The following is an 18,460-nucleotide window of genomic DNA, read 5'->3' on the forward strand; positions in this document are numbered from 1 at the left end:
GGAGAAAGGTTACCAAGTTTTGTTAAGAATAACATTGGTTGGTGTGAAATGAAACAAACTGCTCTTTTGAAGTCATGGCTCTTTTGGACTTCCCTAGAACCATGAGGCAAATAAGGACCAGAGAAAAGAGGGATTCATAGAGTGCAGGTGTACCGTGAGATGTTTATTCTGATAACAGTGAAGTCCATAAGCACTTCAGTACTTCATTGTGCAGTCATGATTGTCCCCAGAAAGCTGGCCACTGGCATGTCTGCTTCTGCCCTGATTGCTTGACTCTATACACAGAATCTTAGTCTAAGATAGCTCTTATGCCAGCAGTAAAGACACTGGGCTTGGCATCTGTTTTCACAGCCATATAAGTAAGTCTCTTTAATGTGAAGCAAAGAATGGCATGAAATTAATGTTTAAGTAGTAGACTGAAGGAAAAATAGGTCCTTTTAAATACATCTGCATTAAAAACAAATAAAAAACCCTGAAAAGGAAAGGTTTCTTGAATTAGGTTTTGTTTGTTTGTTTTTTTTTTTTATTGTTTTCTTTCTTTTTCTTATTCTTCTTTTTTTGTTGGTGGGGGGACAGTCTTACTCTGTAGCTTCAATATCCCAAGTGCTGGAACTATATTGGCATGTGCTACCCTGAACGACCTTACAGCTTTGGCTTCTTGAACTTCTCTGTTAGGTTCCGGTTAATTACACTGATATTTTAGATCTTAAGTTCCAAAAGGTGTATCAGAAAGTGCTAAGTGGTATATATTATACTTTTGAAATTTTGTTTTCTCTTTATGGGTTTTTTTTTTTTTTTAGTAAAGATATTTTCAAGGATATTAATATGTGTATTTTAGAATTTCTTCCTGTCTTTTTAAAACAAAAACTTGAGGTTCAAATGTTGTGACTGACTTCTAAATCACAATTTGTAGTTTGTGTTTTGTTTAAATGTTTCCTTTTCCTTTCTTTTTTCTTTTCTTTCTCTCTCTCTCTTTTTTTTTTTTTTCTGGTCTAAGGGTTTATGGGATTTTAAAAATTGCCACAAATCTCCCAAGAGCTAGTTGTCTTTTCATGATTGTTGACTCCCATGTAAGGTGAAATATTTTGGATTGTTTAGGCCTTGAGAGAGGAGTTTCCTATCATAAATAGTTATCATGGCCCATAGTTAGTAGTTTTCATTTGCTTATTTTCTGTTTGCAAGGTAGTTAGTTGTTTACTAGTGGACTAACTAGCCAGGTTTGGTTAGGATTTTGTTTTAATTACAGTCTATATAATTAGTTCTCAGCGTGTTGAAGTAAAAGAGAATTGCACCAGCAAGCTCCCAATTTCTTCATCTCATTAGGTTTTTAACACGATTATTAGTATCATAATCAGCTATGATGCTTTCTCTTTTAGGGTTTCACATTCGCTGATTTGCAGGGTGTCTTGATTGGCTAATTTAGGCAAATTATTTTGATTGTCTTGATGATGGTTGGCTGATTAGAACACAGCAGGGGTATAATTTCTTCCTGAGAAATGTTGCATTCTTTTGTTTTTTTGGTATCAGAACACTAAGAGGGTTTTCTTTGTGTACATTCAATTATGATATTTGCCCATAACACTAGAGCATGCCTGGAAAGCAATTACATTAGTGATGGAATAAACAGGAATGCTGTTAGTGGAAAAATTGGCAGCATGGAGATGAGGTGAAATGGAGGAAGTTACACAAACCATAACATCAGAATGGTTTGTTTGTTTGTTTGTTTTGGTTAGGTTTGGCTTTTGCTTTTTTGAGACAGGGTTTCTCTGTGTAACTGTCCTGGTTGTCCTGGAACTCTGTAGACAAGGCTGGCCTCAAACTAACAGACATCTTCCTGTCTCTGCCCCCCCCCACCCCCCAAGAGCTGGGGATTAAAGTCATGCACCACCATACCTGGGTTTTTTTTTGTTTGTTTGTTTGTTTTTTTTTGTTTTTTTTTTTTTGTTTGTTTTGTTTTTTTCCTGATGTTTTGGAGTAATTTGTTTGCCTTATGAATGCCAAAAGTTGACTTTTTATGAAAGCATGCAGTCTTCTGGCCTCATAAGAATGTATCAATATTCCTACTTTCTTACTGCTGGCATTTCATGCCAACCCTTGTTGTAAATGCCCTGAATTTCAGTGTATCAGTCTCCTCAGAAGCTGGGAGAAGGTTACTTCCATCACCTCAGATGCCTTCTCAGCTCTCTGTGATAAAAGTGGACATTTGTTGTTTGTTTAGAAAGGGCTGCTGCTTCTTGTTGTTTAGGTGTTTGTTTTTAGATAGTGGCTTACTATGTAGCCTTGGCTGTTCTGGGATGCAGAGATCCACTTGCCTCTAATTCCTTAGTCCTATGCACTACCACATGCAGTGAAAGTGGTTTATTAAATTGCTACTTTAACTCTGTTTTGTTATCTTACAGATACCTTTCCCTCTGCCAAAAGGTAGCCCTTTCATTATGTGCATTGAAAATATTCCCATTCAGACTGTTTGACTTTCATGCCTACAGTTTTGATTAATTAGTTTGGTGGAAAAGAAAGTTTCTATTAAAAAGTTGTAGTTACTACTCTTTTGTTTCTTAGTAAAAATAGGACAAATATACACAGAAATGATATATCAGTACCAACTCAGTTCAGGCAGATAGAAGACTGTGTGCTGAAATGTTATGACTTTGCTGACTTCTTTCAAGAAACCCCATGGGCAGATTTGTTTCTATTTTTGTTATGTTTTACCTTTTAGGTAGTAATGTGGAAAGTAGATTTCTCTAGAATTAAACAAAAAGTAGAAGATGTAAAATTCAGAGTATGGAATCTACTGACAATTCAGCTGCCACTCCTAGTTAATTTTGAAGTTATCCTGTGTTGCACTGGCTTTGGGGCTGCCAGAAGGAGGTGTGCCAAGAATTGTTGGAAACAAAATCCTATTAGTAAAATGTCAGTTATAGGTAAAACCCACTTTCACTTTTGAAGGGCTTTCAAAGACCTTTGATTCTCCTAGTATTGGTAATGAACTCCTAGGTCTGTTAAATTAAATCTTACTGTTAAAATACTAGGAAAATGTAGGCAGTCATGGTGAGGCATTCCTGCTTTCTCAGAACTGAGAGGCAGGTGGAGGAGGTCAAAGGCAACCCGAGTTCCAAGCCAGGATGGCATGATGAGATCCTGTCCTGAGAGACTTGGATTGATTTTCCCCTTGAGCTAAGCCTTGCTCGCCTCTAAAGCAAAGGCTATGACCATTCCCTTAAAAGGTACTAGAGAGTTCTCTCCAACTAGTAGATTTTGAGTCTGAATTTCCTTCATGCTCCTGGAAAATGTGTAGCTAGCTAGTCCTGGTCTCTCTGCTTTATGCCAACTATCACTTGATTATATTGCACTCATAATGAAGAAGGTGCCTAATGGAACCTCCTAGAGAGGAAATAGTAATGACTCATTGCAGCACTGCCAGGAGAGCTTCCCATCCGAGAAACAGGGGTATTTGGTGTTAATAAGTTAAATTTCAGAAACTAATGAACTCTGCTAATTGAATTCATCTTTGTTAATTAATAGGGCCCTAGTAAATTGGTTGCTTTCTTGTGTAATGCTGTGCAGGAAGACCTAATGATTTCAAGTTCACTGGTCCCACCCCTTTCTTTCCTAGGCAAAGCAATAGTGACCAAATAGTGACTATTCCCTTTGTCTTGAAATGTTATTATTAAATCCTAGAGATGATCGGCTTCAGAATGAATGCTGGAGTGGGGGTGGGGACAAACCACCACAGACTGAAATTTTACTTGGCTAGTTTACAATTGAAGAGTTTTCTTAAGGAGAAGCTTGGGAAATTAGTAAGTCCCATTGCAGTGGTTATAGTGTAGGGTATATTGATTTTATTTGCCAGATTGTGCCAAGAGTAACACACAGGATGGTTTTGTTTGTTTGTTTTGTTTTTTCCACTTGAGAAATGAAATGAAAACTTTTCCTTTGGAGATGATGGGGTTAAACTATCCAGAGGGTTCCTCTGGTCTGGAGTAAGCTCATATAACCAGCATGTTTTCTAGGAAACTGCCCTCTAGATACTTGACTGAGGCCATACGGATGCTGTGTCCACAAAAAGCCATTCCATGAAGGACTAACATATGTTGCCTTCTTCTTTAATGCAGAGAGAATTTCCCAAATTTTTCACATTCCGAGCAAGGGATAAGGTAAGGCTGATTCACTCCATTGCCTCTTTCTCTCCCCTGTTCTTCCCCTGCCTCCTCCCCTTCCCCTTTCTCTCTCTCTCCTCCTCCCCTCCTTTCCTCTTTCCCTCCCCTTTTTGTGCTATGAGTAGGTCATTGCTGCCATTATCTTTTCTCCAAAGCACACTTTCTTTAGAAAGAGTTTAAGAAATGATCAAATGTGTTTACCCAAAGAACGCCATAACTTCAAGAAATTCCCTTTCCTGCAGAATAATTTTGATATATTATTAAAGAATGCTTTATTAGTAAGATTATTCTATTTTTTAACGTAGGATTCTTGTCACTTACAAGACAGTTGTTGATCTATATCCAGCTCTTTTCATCCATTTGTTTTTTTTTTTAATTTTAAAGTGTAAAATATTAAATTATGTTGATTTCTCCCTCTTACAAGCTTATATTTTACATGTCTTTTTTGTTGACTTAATTGACAGGCTTTCTAGCAAAAACAATTTATATATTCAGCAGTGTAGAAAGTGGATTTTTAGAGCTTTTTATTATAAGTGATGATGTAACTCTTGGGATAGGATGCCCCAAAGCCAGGTATCATCTAAAAATAATGATGTTCATTTATTATTAAGTGATAAGGTAGGAGTCCTGTCCTTAAGTATTTCATACTACTTGGGTAAACCCATAACACTGTCATGTGAAGTAGATAGCAATTAATGTGACACAATCTGAGTGAATTGAAAGTTTCTGTTTGTGTTGTTATTTAATTTCTTTCTTTTTGGGGGGTATAGGGGGGACAGAATCTTACTTATGTAGGCCTGTCTGACCTAAAACTCAAGAAGATCCATCTCCTTATGTCTTTGGTTTTGTTTTGTTTTGTTAGTTTTTTTTTTGATGAACATTATCATTTGCAGAAACATAAAAATATTGAAATCTTGAGAAACAGTTAGATGTTTGAACAGCTGTGAGGGGTGGTGCTGGTTTCAGGATAAGATTTCTCTGAGTAATAGTCCTGGCTGTCCTGGAATTCATTCTGTATATCAGACTGGTCTTCAACTCAGAGATCTACCTGCCTCTGCTTCCCAAATGCTAGGATTAAATGTGTGGGCCACCACTGCCCAACCAGGGCACCTATTATGTAAGCTATTACAATGGTTCTGTATGTGGCTTATTAGCATATTATAGCCCCCCTTTCTTTCTTGTAGATGGAGTTTCATCCTGTAGCCTAAACTATCCTTAAACTCGCCATGTAACCCATAGCCTTGTTGTAGTTTTTATTTTATTTTAGTTATTTATTGTGGTGCTAGGGATTGAAGCCACATATTCACACGTTATGCAAGTACTCTACCTCTGAGCCACATTTCCAATCCCCATGATAGCCTCAAACTTTGAATAATCCTCCTGCCTCGGCCTCTTGGGTGCTGGAATTACAGATGTGAATCCACCATGTCCAGCCCCTAAGAATCAGTTTTACAAACACAGTCTTAAAGTGATTTTGCAACTGCCCCTTGTAAGCTGTTTTTCTCTCTGATTCTTGTGCTCAGTTTGAGGAGGACCGCATTTATCGTCACCTGGAGCCTGCTCTGGCTTTCCAGTTAGAGCTGAACCGGATGAGAAATTTTGACCTCACTGCCATTCCGTGTGCTAACCACAAGATGCACTTGTACCTTGGGGCAGCTAAGGTGGAAGTGGGCACCGAAGTGACTGACTACAGGTTCTTTGTCCGAGCAATCATCAGGCATTCTGATCTGGTCACAAAGGTGGGTACTTTATGGGAAGTTACCAATGAGGGAAAGGACAAAGAGTTAGTTATTGCTCAAAATCATAGTTTTACTATTTGAATCAAAGCTTTTGTCTTTGTCTTTCCCAATATTCCAAAGATTAAAGGTTCCTTTTTTTTCTTTAATTTAATTTTATTTTATTTATTTATTTTTTGATAATAGAAGCATGAGAGCACTTACTTGAAGAAAGAAAACTATGATTAGCAGACAAAAACCACAAAGACTTGGGTAATGGTAATGAATAAGGAGAAAACTACAGTAACTACATTGTAAACCTGTCTAAATGTGTGGGCTTCTCATATGCTAACTATTGCATCCCATTGCCATAAGCTCCCTTTAGCTGTTCATTCTAAACAGGTCTTCTCCCTAAAGAGCTCTGTTTCGTGTATATGAAACAATCATACTGGGATTTCAGCTCTGGGAATGCCTAATAATTGTACCCTTTAAAGGAAATTATATCCTAAGAGGCTGGAAAAAGGGCTGGCAGAGACTCTCTAGCCCTTGCCAGCCCTTGCCTCTCACAGTCAAGACTTACAACCAAGAGAAAGGTAAACAATGTGTAAGCAGATACTTAGCATTCTGTCATACTGCTTCTTGCGTTATTACTTTAGAGTTGGGGATGGGATGCATGTACACTTACTTATTCAAGCACATGTGGAGGCCAGAAGTTGACATGAGGATATCTTTCTCTATTGCAGTCCAGTTTATTTTTGTAACTTAGTGTGTGTGCGCACATGCACCTCTGTCACTCTTCTCCTTGTTTTTTGTTTTTGTTTGAGACAGTATCTTGCAGTTTCAGCTTACAGTTTCAGCTGGACTGGCTGGTCAGTGAACACTTTGATTCACCTGTCTCCATTCCCCACCTCCCCCCCTGGTGCTGGGATTACAGATGCAGGGCACCACTCCAGTTTTTTCATGAGCACTGGAAATCTAAACTCAAGTCCCGTGCTTTCCCAACAAGCACTTTACCCACTGAACCACTTCCACAGCCCCTCTTTATTGCTTTAAAAGCACATTAATGGTGGTGATTTTCTTCTCATATAGGAAGCTTCTTTTGAATACCTACAAAATGAAGGGGAGCGACTGCTCCTTGAAGCCATGGATGAACTGGAAGTTGCTTTTAATAATACAAATGTCCGCACTGATTGTAACCATATCTTCCTCAACTTTGTGCCCACAGTCATCATGGACCCATCAAAGGTACCTTTCTCACCGTTTCCCTGTCAGTTCCCACAGAGACTCATTTGTTTGTGGCTCACTTGGATTTGGAAACAGGTGTTCATGGCTTCTTAATTTTCTAAAGTCATAGGCTACTTGTAAGGCTTAGTTTCATGGGACAGTTTCAAAATTGTTTTATTTAGGCATTAAAAATAGTCCTTGAGGGCTGGAGGGATGGCTCAGAGGTTAAAAGCACTGGCTGCTCTTCCAGAGGTTATGAGTTCAGTTTCCAGCATTCACATGGTGGCTCACAACCCTCTACATGCCAGAACACTGTCTGTGTACATAATAAATAAATACATCTTTTTTTTTTAAGTCTACAAAACTGAAGGTATTATGCTACTTATTTGGTATAATAACTTCTCCATTGATACTAGTTTTATATTTGCTGTGTGGTCCTATTTTATATGGTCCCCTGGGATTCCTCATCCAAAGTAATTAATTTTGCTATTATTAGACACTTTGGCTAAGTTATTGCCTTTATGCATTAAATGCTACTTATGTGTGACCTTTCTTAGATGCAAAAGTGTCTGAAATGTCTACCCTATTTCTCCAAAGTGAGAGAATTTGACTGTAAAGAATTTCACTTGATAACGTCTGTTTTTGGCTCCAAGGCTGTATTCTAAACTGTGTTCTGGATAGTTTAAGGGAGGAAGAGAAGATGATTCTGTACTTAGATTTTCTCCTAGGTGGAATAAGGGCAAATGGCTTCATTCCTGATCTTTCTGCCTTTCTCCTGTGTTGCTATGTATTTTTTACAGGACTGTCGATCAATATCTGCCTTTCTCTACATCAGTTGTGGTCATGAATTTTTGCTGCTTCTTTTTTAAGACATCATTACATGTTCCCCAAGCTAGTCTCAAACATCCTGTGTAGCTGAGAATGATCTTAAGCTTCTGATCCTCTTCCTTCAACCTTCTAAATGCTGGGTTAGTGTAACCCAGTGCTGGGATATACAGTATTAGGTTATACAGTGTTGGGCCTATACAGTGCTGGGTTATAGCATGTTGGGGATCAAACCCAGGGCTTTGTACATACTATCCAGTCACTCTGCCATCTTAACTGTATCCCCATTTCTGATTTTGCCAATTGAACTTAGTGCCCAAGACCTAAGAAAGCTTCCTGCTGTTTTTTCTTTAAACCCCAAGTTTATAGTGGGATAATTGTGTCTGTTTGGAAAGCTGTCTTTGAGTCTCCAATTTGCCTCATCTGTTACAGCAAAATTTTACTTCAGCACCAATAAAGCCAAAAGTCTTATAGCATGACTAGGACACTGTGCTTTTTTAGATCAGCATTTTTCTCTATGAATAATTTTATTTTAAAACATTAGACTCTGTGCCCCACTCTTAATACTTGGACTGCCTTGCTGGTCACAGATCACTGTTGTTTTCTGCATACACAGATTGTTAGCTTTTATCCTCTCAATAAAAGAATGGATAAACATCTCTTGGTTAGCAAGCACAGTGTGAGAATGGGAAAGTTATCTACTTGAAACCTATCCTAAGTTAAAGTTCTGTGATACAGAAACAGAATTCATGCTGGATAATACCTGTTACTGGAAACCATAATTGGGGCATGTAAGGTAATTTTAAGGCTTTCTATCTAAGAAGCTGAGACAGCACTTTAGAAAGACCCTTCAGAATGCTCTGGGTACTTGCAGCCCTATTGGGAACAGTTAATGCTTTAGCATGTTAGTAACAACACCATTTATTTACTTGGTGAGACTTGGTTCTCTCCTTATACCATGTGGTTTTCAAGGATCTTTAAGTTCTCAGGCTTGGTGGCAAGTGCCTCCACCCACGAAGCCATCTTGCCAACCTACAAAGTCACTTCGAAGGATATCGAAGGATATCCAGTAAAACTAAGTTTTTGAACACTGAAAACTAGGAGAACCAAGCTCAGTGCAAAGCTTCACGGAAATGAGGGAATACCTCATCTCTGTAAATCCTAGTTGGACTTGGCAGTGACCAAACTTTAGAGTACTAATGTTTAGAGGGAACGTTTTGGTACAACCTACAAATTGCCTTTCTTTAATTTGTGCAATTTACTAAGAGACATACATTATCAAGTTTAATAAAATTTTGTGGAAAAAAAGCTCATGGTGGTAATTGCTATGTTGATTTAAGGTCCTGTAAGTGCAATGAAACATAGTTACCATGCATAGAAATGCTACTTAATAGCTATTTAACCAGGGATTTTATTCTTATTTGGGGCTTTCTCTTAAATCCCCTGGCTTTTAATTTTAGATATTGCAGATCTTTGATATAGAGTATGAATATAATTGGGAAAGGGGAATGAATTGTACAGATTTTGGGGTTGTAGTCAGAAAACCACTCAAATACCAAACCAGCATGAAATTGCTTCTAACTTGTTCCAAGCAAGAGTAAGTTGGGGAGTGTCCTAGTTTCTTTCTCCTGCTTTGATAAAAAAAAAAACTATAACCAAAATCAATATAAGGAAGGAAAGGGTTTATTTCAGCTTCTACTTCCAGATCACAGTCCATAATTGAAGAAAGTCAGGTCAGGAACTTAAGGTAGGAAGGCTGCTTACTAGCTCACACTCAGTTAACTTTCTTATTATATACAGCCCAACCCACCCACCTAGGGATAGTGCTTCCTGCAGTGACCTGGGCCCTCTTAATCTATCAAGGCAGTTTAACCAACGCAATCATCCTTCATTCGAGGTTTCCGTCTTTCCAGGTGACTGTGTTGTGTCAGATTGACTATAAAAACCAACTGGGACAGGGAGAACAAACCATATGAATTCTCTTTGTAAGGTGTAAGTGTGGTACATATCTCCATAAACCATCATCTTTTCCAATGCTCTTTTTACAAAAATGGGCAAACTTACAAGAAATTTTAGTTACAAAGTATTTTGGTTTTACACTTGGTATTGTGTCTGTGTCAGATTGAAGAATCTGTACGAAGCATGGTAATGCGCTATGGAAGTCGGCTGTGGAAATTGCGCGTCCTCCAGGCAGAACTGAAAATCAACATTCGCCTGACAACAACTGGAAAAGCAATTCCCATCCGCCTCTTCCTGACAAACGAGTCTGGCTATTACTTGGACATCAGCCTGTATAAGGAAGTGACTGACTCTAGGACAGCACAGGTACAGTAGTCAAGTAGACTCCTCCAAGATTTGATTTGGTCCAACATATAAAATGACCCCAAAATCCCATGGTTTACCCTTTGCATTTGAAAACATCTTTGTGCCTCTTGATCAAGCATATTAAGAAACCTTAACCTTTTATCAAATATTGATGAGCAGTAACAGGCCAGCTGAACCAATTCCACAGGTAATTGTGCAGTTCAGATGTTTATTGCTTCCAGAGTCTCTGGTGCTAAGTAATACAGACTTCCTAGTCTGATTTGTTTTCCTGTTTTCGGTGTAGCCTTTCACTGGCAGATGAGGAAAGGGGATTTGCTGGGATTTATCTCCAACTCTGTTTTTAAAAGGGGGAAATTTCAGCATAGTATCATATCAGGAGCAGGGCCAAGCAGTGTCTTCTTCATACTTGTACCCGGCCTATTCCATTTACTCTTGCTCACTTCCTTCACAGAGTCCAGAGTACTGTATACATAAGCAAAGGGGCAAACTATAACTAATTTTCCAAGAGAAAAAATTTGGGAATGCAGAAATGAAAAATGAATATGCATGCTGATTCTATGATGACAGAGCATTTTATTTTAATTGGCTTGCCACCTTAGTTCCTAAACATTTGGGCTATTTTTAATGGTATGGGTTACATCTTCAGAGATACTCCTGATACAGGGTTGACTTGGACCAAAATGCACAAACATGGGTTTTAGACTGTTGTGCATTTGTTCCTGGGAAGAGATTAGTGGAAGTAGGAAAAAACGTTTTTTTTTTGGTCTTTGTTTTGGAGATAAATTTTTAAAATCCTAATTTAGGCAGTTTTCTTAGTGACCTTTTATTTTGTTCTTTACTCCTCAGTTAGATGATCAAAGAAATATATCCTTTAAGAAGTTGGCAGTTAGAACAGCATTCACAGAGCACAGGGGCGCGAGCAAGAAAAAGAGTGCTCAATAATTTTTGCTGCATGTGATGTTTTCCAGGATAACCTTAAGGACATTTTCAGTCAGGGCTTTCCATGGTTAGGGATGCTTTTAATTAACTTCTACAATGGCTTCAAGGCAGGCCTATTCTTCTGTAAAATAAGAGGGCCACTTGAGATTTTAATGTTTTTGATAAATGTTTTTTCTTCATAACTTTCTTCTTTTTTTCCATTTCTTTTTATTAGAAAGCTCTTAGATTTCCCTGATGCTGGTTGGTGGTGACACAGGCACATGAAAGGCACAGGTGCTTTCAGCAGAGATTTAGTATTGCGCCTAGCACAAAATAAACACTAAATAGGCATCTTCAAGAGTGAATAAGCTGCCCTCGAACTGAAGGGGACCAGCATATTTAAAAAGCCCTGGAGGTTGCCAAACCTTGCTGCAGTATGGAAGCTAGGTTGTAAGCAGTGGTAGAGGTGGAAACTGACCACAGAGCAGCCTCCAGCCAGTTCCCATGCACCAATGCCTACTTGGTGCTTATCACTGAACTTCATTTACTCTTTCCTTAGTGAATCATAGGAAATTGAGATTATACAGAACCATGTTTATCATCTCATTTGCTTATTTAATATTTACTGACTACATGTAGTGTGTCAGGAACTATGTATACAAAGCAGTTCCTCCTTAAGAAATATATATCAATGGGAAAAGACAAATGAGTAATTGATGTTTCTATGATATGATAAGAGACATCATCATAAAGTAAAATATATACAGGGCTCTAAGGATACCCACTATGTAGGTCAGAGATAATTCTCTAAGAGAAGCCCTGCTATAGCCATCAGTGGGAGGTATAAATAAAACCTGTGCATGTTTTTAAACTTGTAAAACGTAACCTCTACCAACTTTTAATTACCATGTTCATCTTAGGAGAAAATGGAGCTAATATAACTGGTCATTCGGGGCTTCAGTTAGGATCCATTACTACCAAACTTTTGCCCTAGTATGTTATTTATTGCCAATAAGAAGAAAAGATAATCAGCTGGAGTTTCATGTTTCTTTCTTTTTTTCTTTTTCTTACTTTTTGTTTTGTTTTTCATGACAGGGTGTCTCTGTAGCTGTGGAGGCTTCCCTGGAACTCATTCTGAGGACCGGGCTGGCCTTGAACTCACAGAGATTTGCCTGTCTCTACCTCCCAAGTGCTGGGATTAAAGGCTTGTACCCCCAGCACCTGGCTTCATATTTCTTGTATAGTCTTTGTTCTATAGGCTATAATGGACAATGTTCAAAGCAGGGAGAAAAGTTTGAATAGTCCGATACTTAAATGAATTGACTCTAGTAAGGAAAGTAAAGAGAACAGTTCAAAGTCTTCCTTAGTGAGTTTGTATTTTTAATATAGTTTGCAAGTACCAAAATGGATTCATTGTTTTACTTGATTTGATCAAGCTTTGACAGTTGTGTATGATATGTAACTGTCATCACAGTCATGATAAAGAACTTCTTGTTACCCCACAAAGTTTTTCATACTTTGCAGTGAAAGGCTTAAGCACCTACTGATCTGCTTTCTATTGCTGTAGATTAGTTTTGCCTGTCCTGTAGTTGTGTGTAAATGAGATCAGACAATTCAAACTATTCTGTATCCTACTTGTTTTGTTTAACATAATGTTTTGGGGGTTTATCTATGTTGCAAGGACTGTGAATATTCTCCTTTTCATTGTTGGGTAGTATTACATTTTGTAGATTTACCAAAATGTTTATATCCTTTCAATTATTGGAGTTTTATTTACAAATTTGGGTTGTTGGAAATGTATCTGTAATGTGCATTCATTTGTAAATCTTTGTTTTTTTGTTTTGTTTTGTTTTATTTGAGACATGGTTTCACTATGTTGCTCAGGCTGTCCTGGAACTTACTGTGTAGACCAGCCTGGCCTTAAATTTAAGAAGATCCTCCCGCCTTTGCCTTCCAAATGTTGGGATTAAAGGCATCTGCTACCATGCCCAGCTATTATTTGCAAATCTTTATACAGATAAATTTTTATTTTTCCTGAGTAAATACAGAGGAGTCTAATTGATGGTTAATAGTAAGTATTTTTACCATAAGAAACTGACAAGCCACTAAATGGTTATTATTTTAAATTCCAGCAGCAATGTATATACCCAGACAGCTTTCTTCAGTTCCTTTTCTTACTGCATAGTTATATTGCTTTACTATGGCTAGCCTAACCTCATCCCAGAGCTTAGCAAAATTGAGTTTCAAACCCTGTACTCACAGCTATTGCCTGTCTTAGCAAGAAATACAATTCCGAAACACTGCTTCTTTAAATTTTACAAGTGTGTGTGTGTATGTGTGTGTGTGTGTGTGTGTGTGTGTGTGCGTGCGTGCGTGCGCGCGCGCGCGTGTGTGTGCATACGTGTGCACACATATAGGTCAGATGTGCGCAGCTTGTAGGAATCAGGTCTTTTAGACCCAGGCATTGAACTCAGATTGTCAGGCTTGGTGGCAGGTATCTTTACTAGCTGAGTTGTCTTGCCGTCTTAAACCTGCTGCTTTTACTTTTTCTTACTCTGATTCAGTCTTTGTCCCAAATCCAGTTTTTTCATACTGTACCCTTGCCAAAACACTGGAAATCTGCTAAAAGTATGACTAGTTCTGTTACTCCTGTGGTGTTACTGCTGCTGTTTCCCACATAGTAACTTTTTCCCTGGTCTTTAGAAGAGAGGTGAGGTAGAGGTTCCACTTTAGAGCCTTTAATCAGCCTAGGGTATGTTTTGTCCAGAATAAGACCTAATTGACAAGTCACCAGAGCACTCTTATTCCTCTGAGCTAAGAGGCTAAGGATTCATTTAGCTAGATGACCTTCGGTTTAGGACAGTACTTAATTCCATTTTGTGCATATATATCAAATCCATGGATCTTTTCATTAATGGTACACTCATGCTTATATTTTAGGTCTAAACATATATATATATATATATATATATATATATATATATATATATGTATATATATATATATACTTTTTCATTCCAATCTCCATTTGTATTCAGTATGTTGGGAATCTATATTTTATGTGTTCATACATAAAGTGCCTAGTTTAGTGTTATACAACCTCTGAGTACTCAATAAATATTAATTGAATTGAAATAATGGCATCCCTTATAAATATTCATGAGCAAATAAAACTAGCTAAATATATGGAGTATGAAGTACTCTTCTAGAAATATTTGAGTTAAAAATGATTAAAAACTGGTGTGGTGATTTCATTATGTGACAATCCAGCAATTGCAGGAATACACTAGTTATAGACAGTATACTATAGAGAAATATATATAGTTTAATATGAAATTTAATAAAATATAGTGATTTTTATCACAGACTGTGTCGTATGAGCTAACAAGAATTAATTAAGTGAGTGGATGAAATTTACTTACTCTGGTAAAAATATTTGAGGCTTTTGTGTGGCTAATAATACTACAAAGCACCTTCTAATCAAGAGACTAATACATTATCAAGTGCTAGAACCTTGATCTGACCCAAGAGTAAGAATTACCTCTAGCATAGCTGTTCCTTGATTTAAATGCTAGAACTATTCTGTCTAGTTAGCTGGCATGCTTCATTTTTTTAGTGTCAGTGATTCAAGTCACTTTAGAAGACATATGCCATCACTTTGTCTCCAAGACGTGAAATTTACACTGGACCTGCTTGTTGATCTCACCTAATCCCAAACTAAGCACAGCCTAGTATATATGCCTGGTTGGTTACACATCACTATTTTAGAGTCAGTTAACTGGCAGAAAAGGGATAACACCAAATAGCCAATGTCATGAGGCAAGTCTCCACCATTAAACACTTCCTCTACCCCCAACAGCTTTTCAATAAATAACAGTGTGGAAAACAATGCTTTAGGCAGTTGTTTCATTTTCTGTCTGTCTCTTAACTGACTATGCATTGTGTTTTTCCCCCACAGATCATGTTTCAGGCATATGGAGACAAGCAGGGACCACTGCATGGAATGTTAATCAATACTCCATATGTGACCAAAGACCTTCTTCAGTCAAAGAGGTTTCAGGCACAGTCTTTAGGAACAACGTATATATACGATATTCCAGAGATGTTTCGACAGGTAAAGTGGCCAGTGGGCAGGAGTTATAAGGAAACGAGGTTTCCCTGAATTTCTACCAGGTCCGGCCTAAAGAAGGGCACTCACAGTGGTAGGAAGTATCTTGACAATATTCTAATTTCTGTCTTGTTGATGGTTTTAGTTTCTTCTAATCCAAGTCCTGCATGAGAAGAGAGTAAACCCATACAAAGACCTGTGTGAGGACATGTATTGAGTCTGTTTATAGATTTTTAAAAGGAAGGATGGAACAAATTTTCATTTTCCTACTTTCCAGGATGGTCCCTTAGCCTAAGCCAAGATGAGAGTCATTATAGGTAACATAGACAAATGGGTATTGCCACTATATATATATTAAAGTATAACTTCTTTTGTAGATCTACTATAGTTGAATAAAAACCTAGCATGAGAAGAGTGTGACATTCCCCCATATGGAAATAAATTCCTCAATCTTTATGATGGCAAACCCTCTCTAAAGCCTAGCATCATATAATATGGGGTTTCTTTTTAACAATATCCTTGATATAGAATTTTTCAAGTTTCTTAGTCAGTATTATCAATATTACCACATTTGAATCTTAATGTAATATTTATCTTTGGACTTGTTTAGTAATCTGTGATTCCTGTAGTATTCACAAAAACAGTTTACCTTTATGTAAACATTTATTTATCCTATCTCAGAACACACTGACCTTCACACATTATCTCCATTTTACAGTGTCTTTACCCTGACAACTGAGTATGGTTGATTCTCAGTGTCAGTGCTATGTAAGTTGTTTTGTAATTGACAAGGGACAGAGCTAGGACACAGCTTCATAAACAAGTTGATTTATTTACGTAAGAAGTAGGAAATGGAAATCATGGATGTTTTTTACAAATGCATGGATATGTCTGTATTCTCAAATTTGAAATTTGATCTATACTTGTAGTTATATACATCTTAACTAATTTCTGTCAGGGGGTGCTATTGCTGTGAAAAGTAATAAAGGAGTCTTCCCTTAACCTATAGTAGAAACCTATCCCTGGCTTTCTTGGATTTGGTTGTAGTAGCAGAATGTTCTATCTGCTTTTTTTGAAAATTTTCTACTGCCAAGTTTCCCTAAGATCCTTGCCCTCTCACACACAGATACATACACTTTTAAGAAAAGATGATGGTATTTATTTGGTTTTATTTGTTTTGTTTGAGTCAGGGTCTCGCTTAACTTTCTTTGGCTGGCCTAGACCTCACAGAGATGAACCTGCCTCAGCCTCCCAGCACTGAGGAGGAGATTAAAAGACATGAGCCACCACACCTGGCTGATGCTGTTTATTTGAATTTTTTATTTTATTCTCCCTGGTCTGGTATTAGGGCTTTCATATGTGTTAATGCTCCAATGCTATTTCATACTCATTCAGTAGTTTGACTGTACTGGGGAAGTACCTGACTTTTTACATAACTGAAAATGCTATAAAAATGGCTACAAGGTTATGTTTGCTAGGAATAAAGATTGGAGCATTTAGTCTAAGGCTTACACTCTCCCTAGAGCTCTTAGAAAACAAAGTAGAGTCAGAGTGACCAAAACTGATTGATTTTTATCTGTGTTGAAATGTTAATTGTCACTGACAAGTCAAACTTCTTTCTCCTATTAGTCGCTCATCAAACTCTGGGAGTCTATGTCCACTCAAGCATTCCTTCCCTCACCTCCTCTGCCTTCCGACATGCTGACGTACACTGAGCTGGTATTGGATGATCAAGGCCAACTGGTCCATATGAACAGGCTTCCAGGAGGAAATGAGGCAAGTAGATAATAATTCTCCCTTTTTGTCTCTGTGTCCACTAGTACCTTCCATGAGAGCTGTCATTACATAATAGCAATTAAGATTCAAGTGGCAGAGTCAGGACAGCTTTCTTGGTCGGTTTGCTCCTTGAGAGAATGGACCAAACCAAGAAATTACTGTGAATTTTTTAGGTATAATAATGGTATTACAATTTTGCTTTTTGCTTTTAGAAAAAGAATATTATTTTTTGATGGGCATACATACAACATCTTTACAGATCAAAGATCTAATGTTTAAAAATTTGCTTCAAAATAGAGATGAAGGTTGGATTTTAAGTGGAGTAAGATTGATGAGTTCATAATTAAAGATACATGAGAATAGATTATCATCCTTTTTTATTAAGTTAGGAATTTTGAGATTTTTTTTTTAAGCTATTCTTTTTTATACTTGATTCGTTGGATTTGGTGATATTATGAATATGATAAATTCTAAAGGGCTCAGTGAAAGCCAACAGTTTAAAAAACAACAACAAAAAGTCATTTATTCATTCATTTGTTTGTTTTGTGATAAAGTCTCACTCAATACATAAGCTTGGGTGGCCTGGAACTCACTACATAGACCAGACTGGCTTTACACCCACAAAGACCCTCCTGCCTCTGTCTTCTGAGTGCTGGGATTAGTGTGTCATCACACCTGCCTAATTCTGATAGTTATTAAAACCTTAAACTTGGGTGGAGAGGGGCAGGGAGAGGACATAGAAAGACTAGGGTAGGGGATTATGACCAAAATATATTTTAAAATTTGTTTCAAATAAAGATATAATAATAGATTATTAGCTATTAAAAGTCTTAGAATTTTTAAAATAAACAAATTTTCTATCCATGTGTTGTGTCACATACCAGCATTTAGAAACTGAGAGACAATGAAAATTAGAAGTTCAAGGTTAACCTGGGCAGCATGCATCCCTGTCTTGAAACAAAACAGAAAGCATTTTCTAGAACTAATAACCTTTCTCATGTAGTACCATATTAGTAATGACGTAAAGACAAATTCTCCTATGTCCCCTCATATTCTTTTCCATACAATAAGATCCTTAAGTTTTTGGCTATGCTTCTAAGGTGTAATTATAGCAATGGTAAAAATACAGGTATTTTTATTGTAGATTCAAATATAACCCCTAGCTAAACTCATTCCTTAAAATATTGTTTATCTGAGCCATGCTATAGTGGTGCATACCTTTAATCCTAGCACTTGAGAGATAGAAGCAGGTTCTCTGGTTCTTCTGAGTTTGAAGCCAGCCTGGCCTACAAAGCGAATTCCAGGATAGATAGGGTTATACTGATAAACTTTGTCTTAAAAAACCAAAAACAAAGATAATAATAATCTTTATTTTGGTGTTAACATAGGCAAGCTGGCTGATTACTAGAGAT

General features: G+C 37.4%; 1 protein-coding gene across 1 annotated transcript in view; it reads left to right on the plus strand.

The window, feature by feature from the left end:
- Acaca (acetyl-CoA carboxylase alpha) overlaps positions 1-18,460 on the plus strand; it is a 263,758-nt gene that overhangs the window by 166,616 nt on the left and 78,682 nt on the right. Inside the window, exons 36-41 of the mRNA XM_051183059.1 lie at positions 4,113-4,154; positions 5,681-5,896; positions 6,962-7,117; positions 10,043-10,246; positions 15,123-15,278; positions 16,902-17,048. Coding sequence (XP_051039016.1) covers positions 4,113-4,154; positions 5,681-5,896; positions 6,962-7,117; positions 10,043-10,246; positions 15,123-15,278; positions 16,902-17,048 — 921 coding nt within the window. The remainder of the gene's footprint in view (positions 1-4,112; positions 4,155-5,680; positions 5,897-6,961; positions 7,118-10,042; positions 10,247-15,122; positions 15,279-16,901; positions 17,049-18,460) is intronic.

This window comes from Phodopus roborovskii, unplaced genomic scaffold (assembly GCF_943737965.1).
Source record: "Phodopus roborovskii unplaced genomic scaffold, PHOROB, whole genome shotgun sequence".
Lineage (NCBI taxonomy): Eukaryota > Metazoa > Chordata > Mammalia > Rodentia > Cricetidae > Phodopus > Phodopus roborovskii.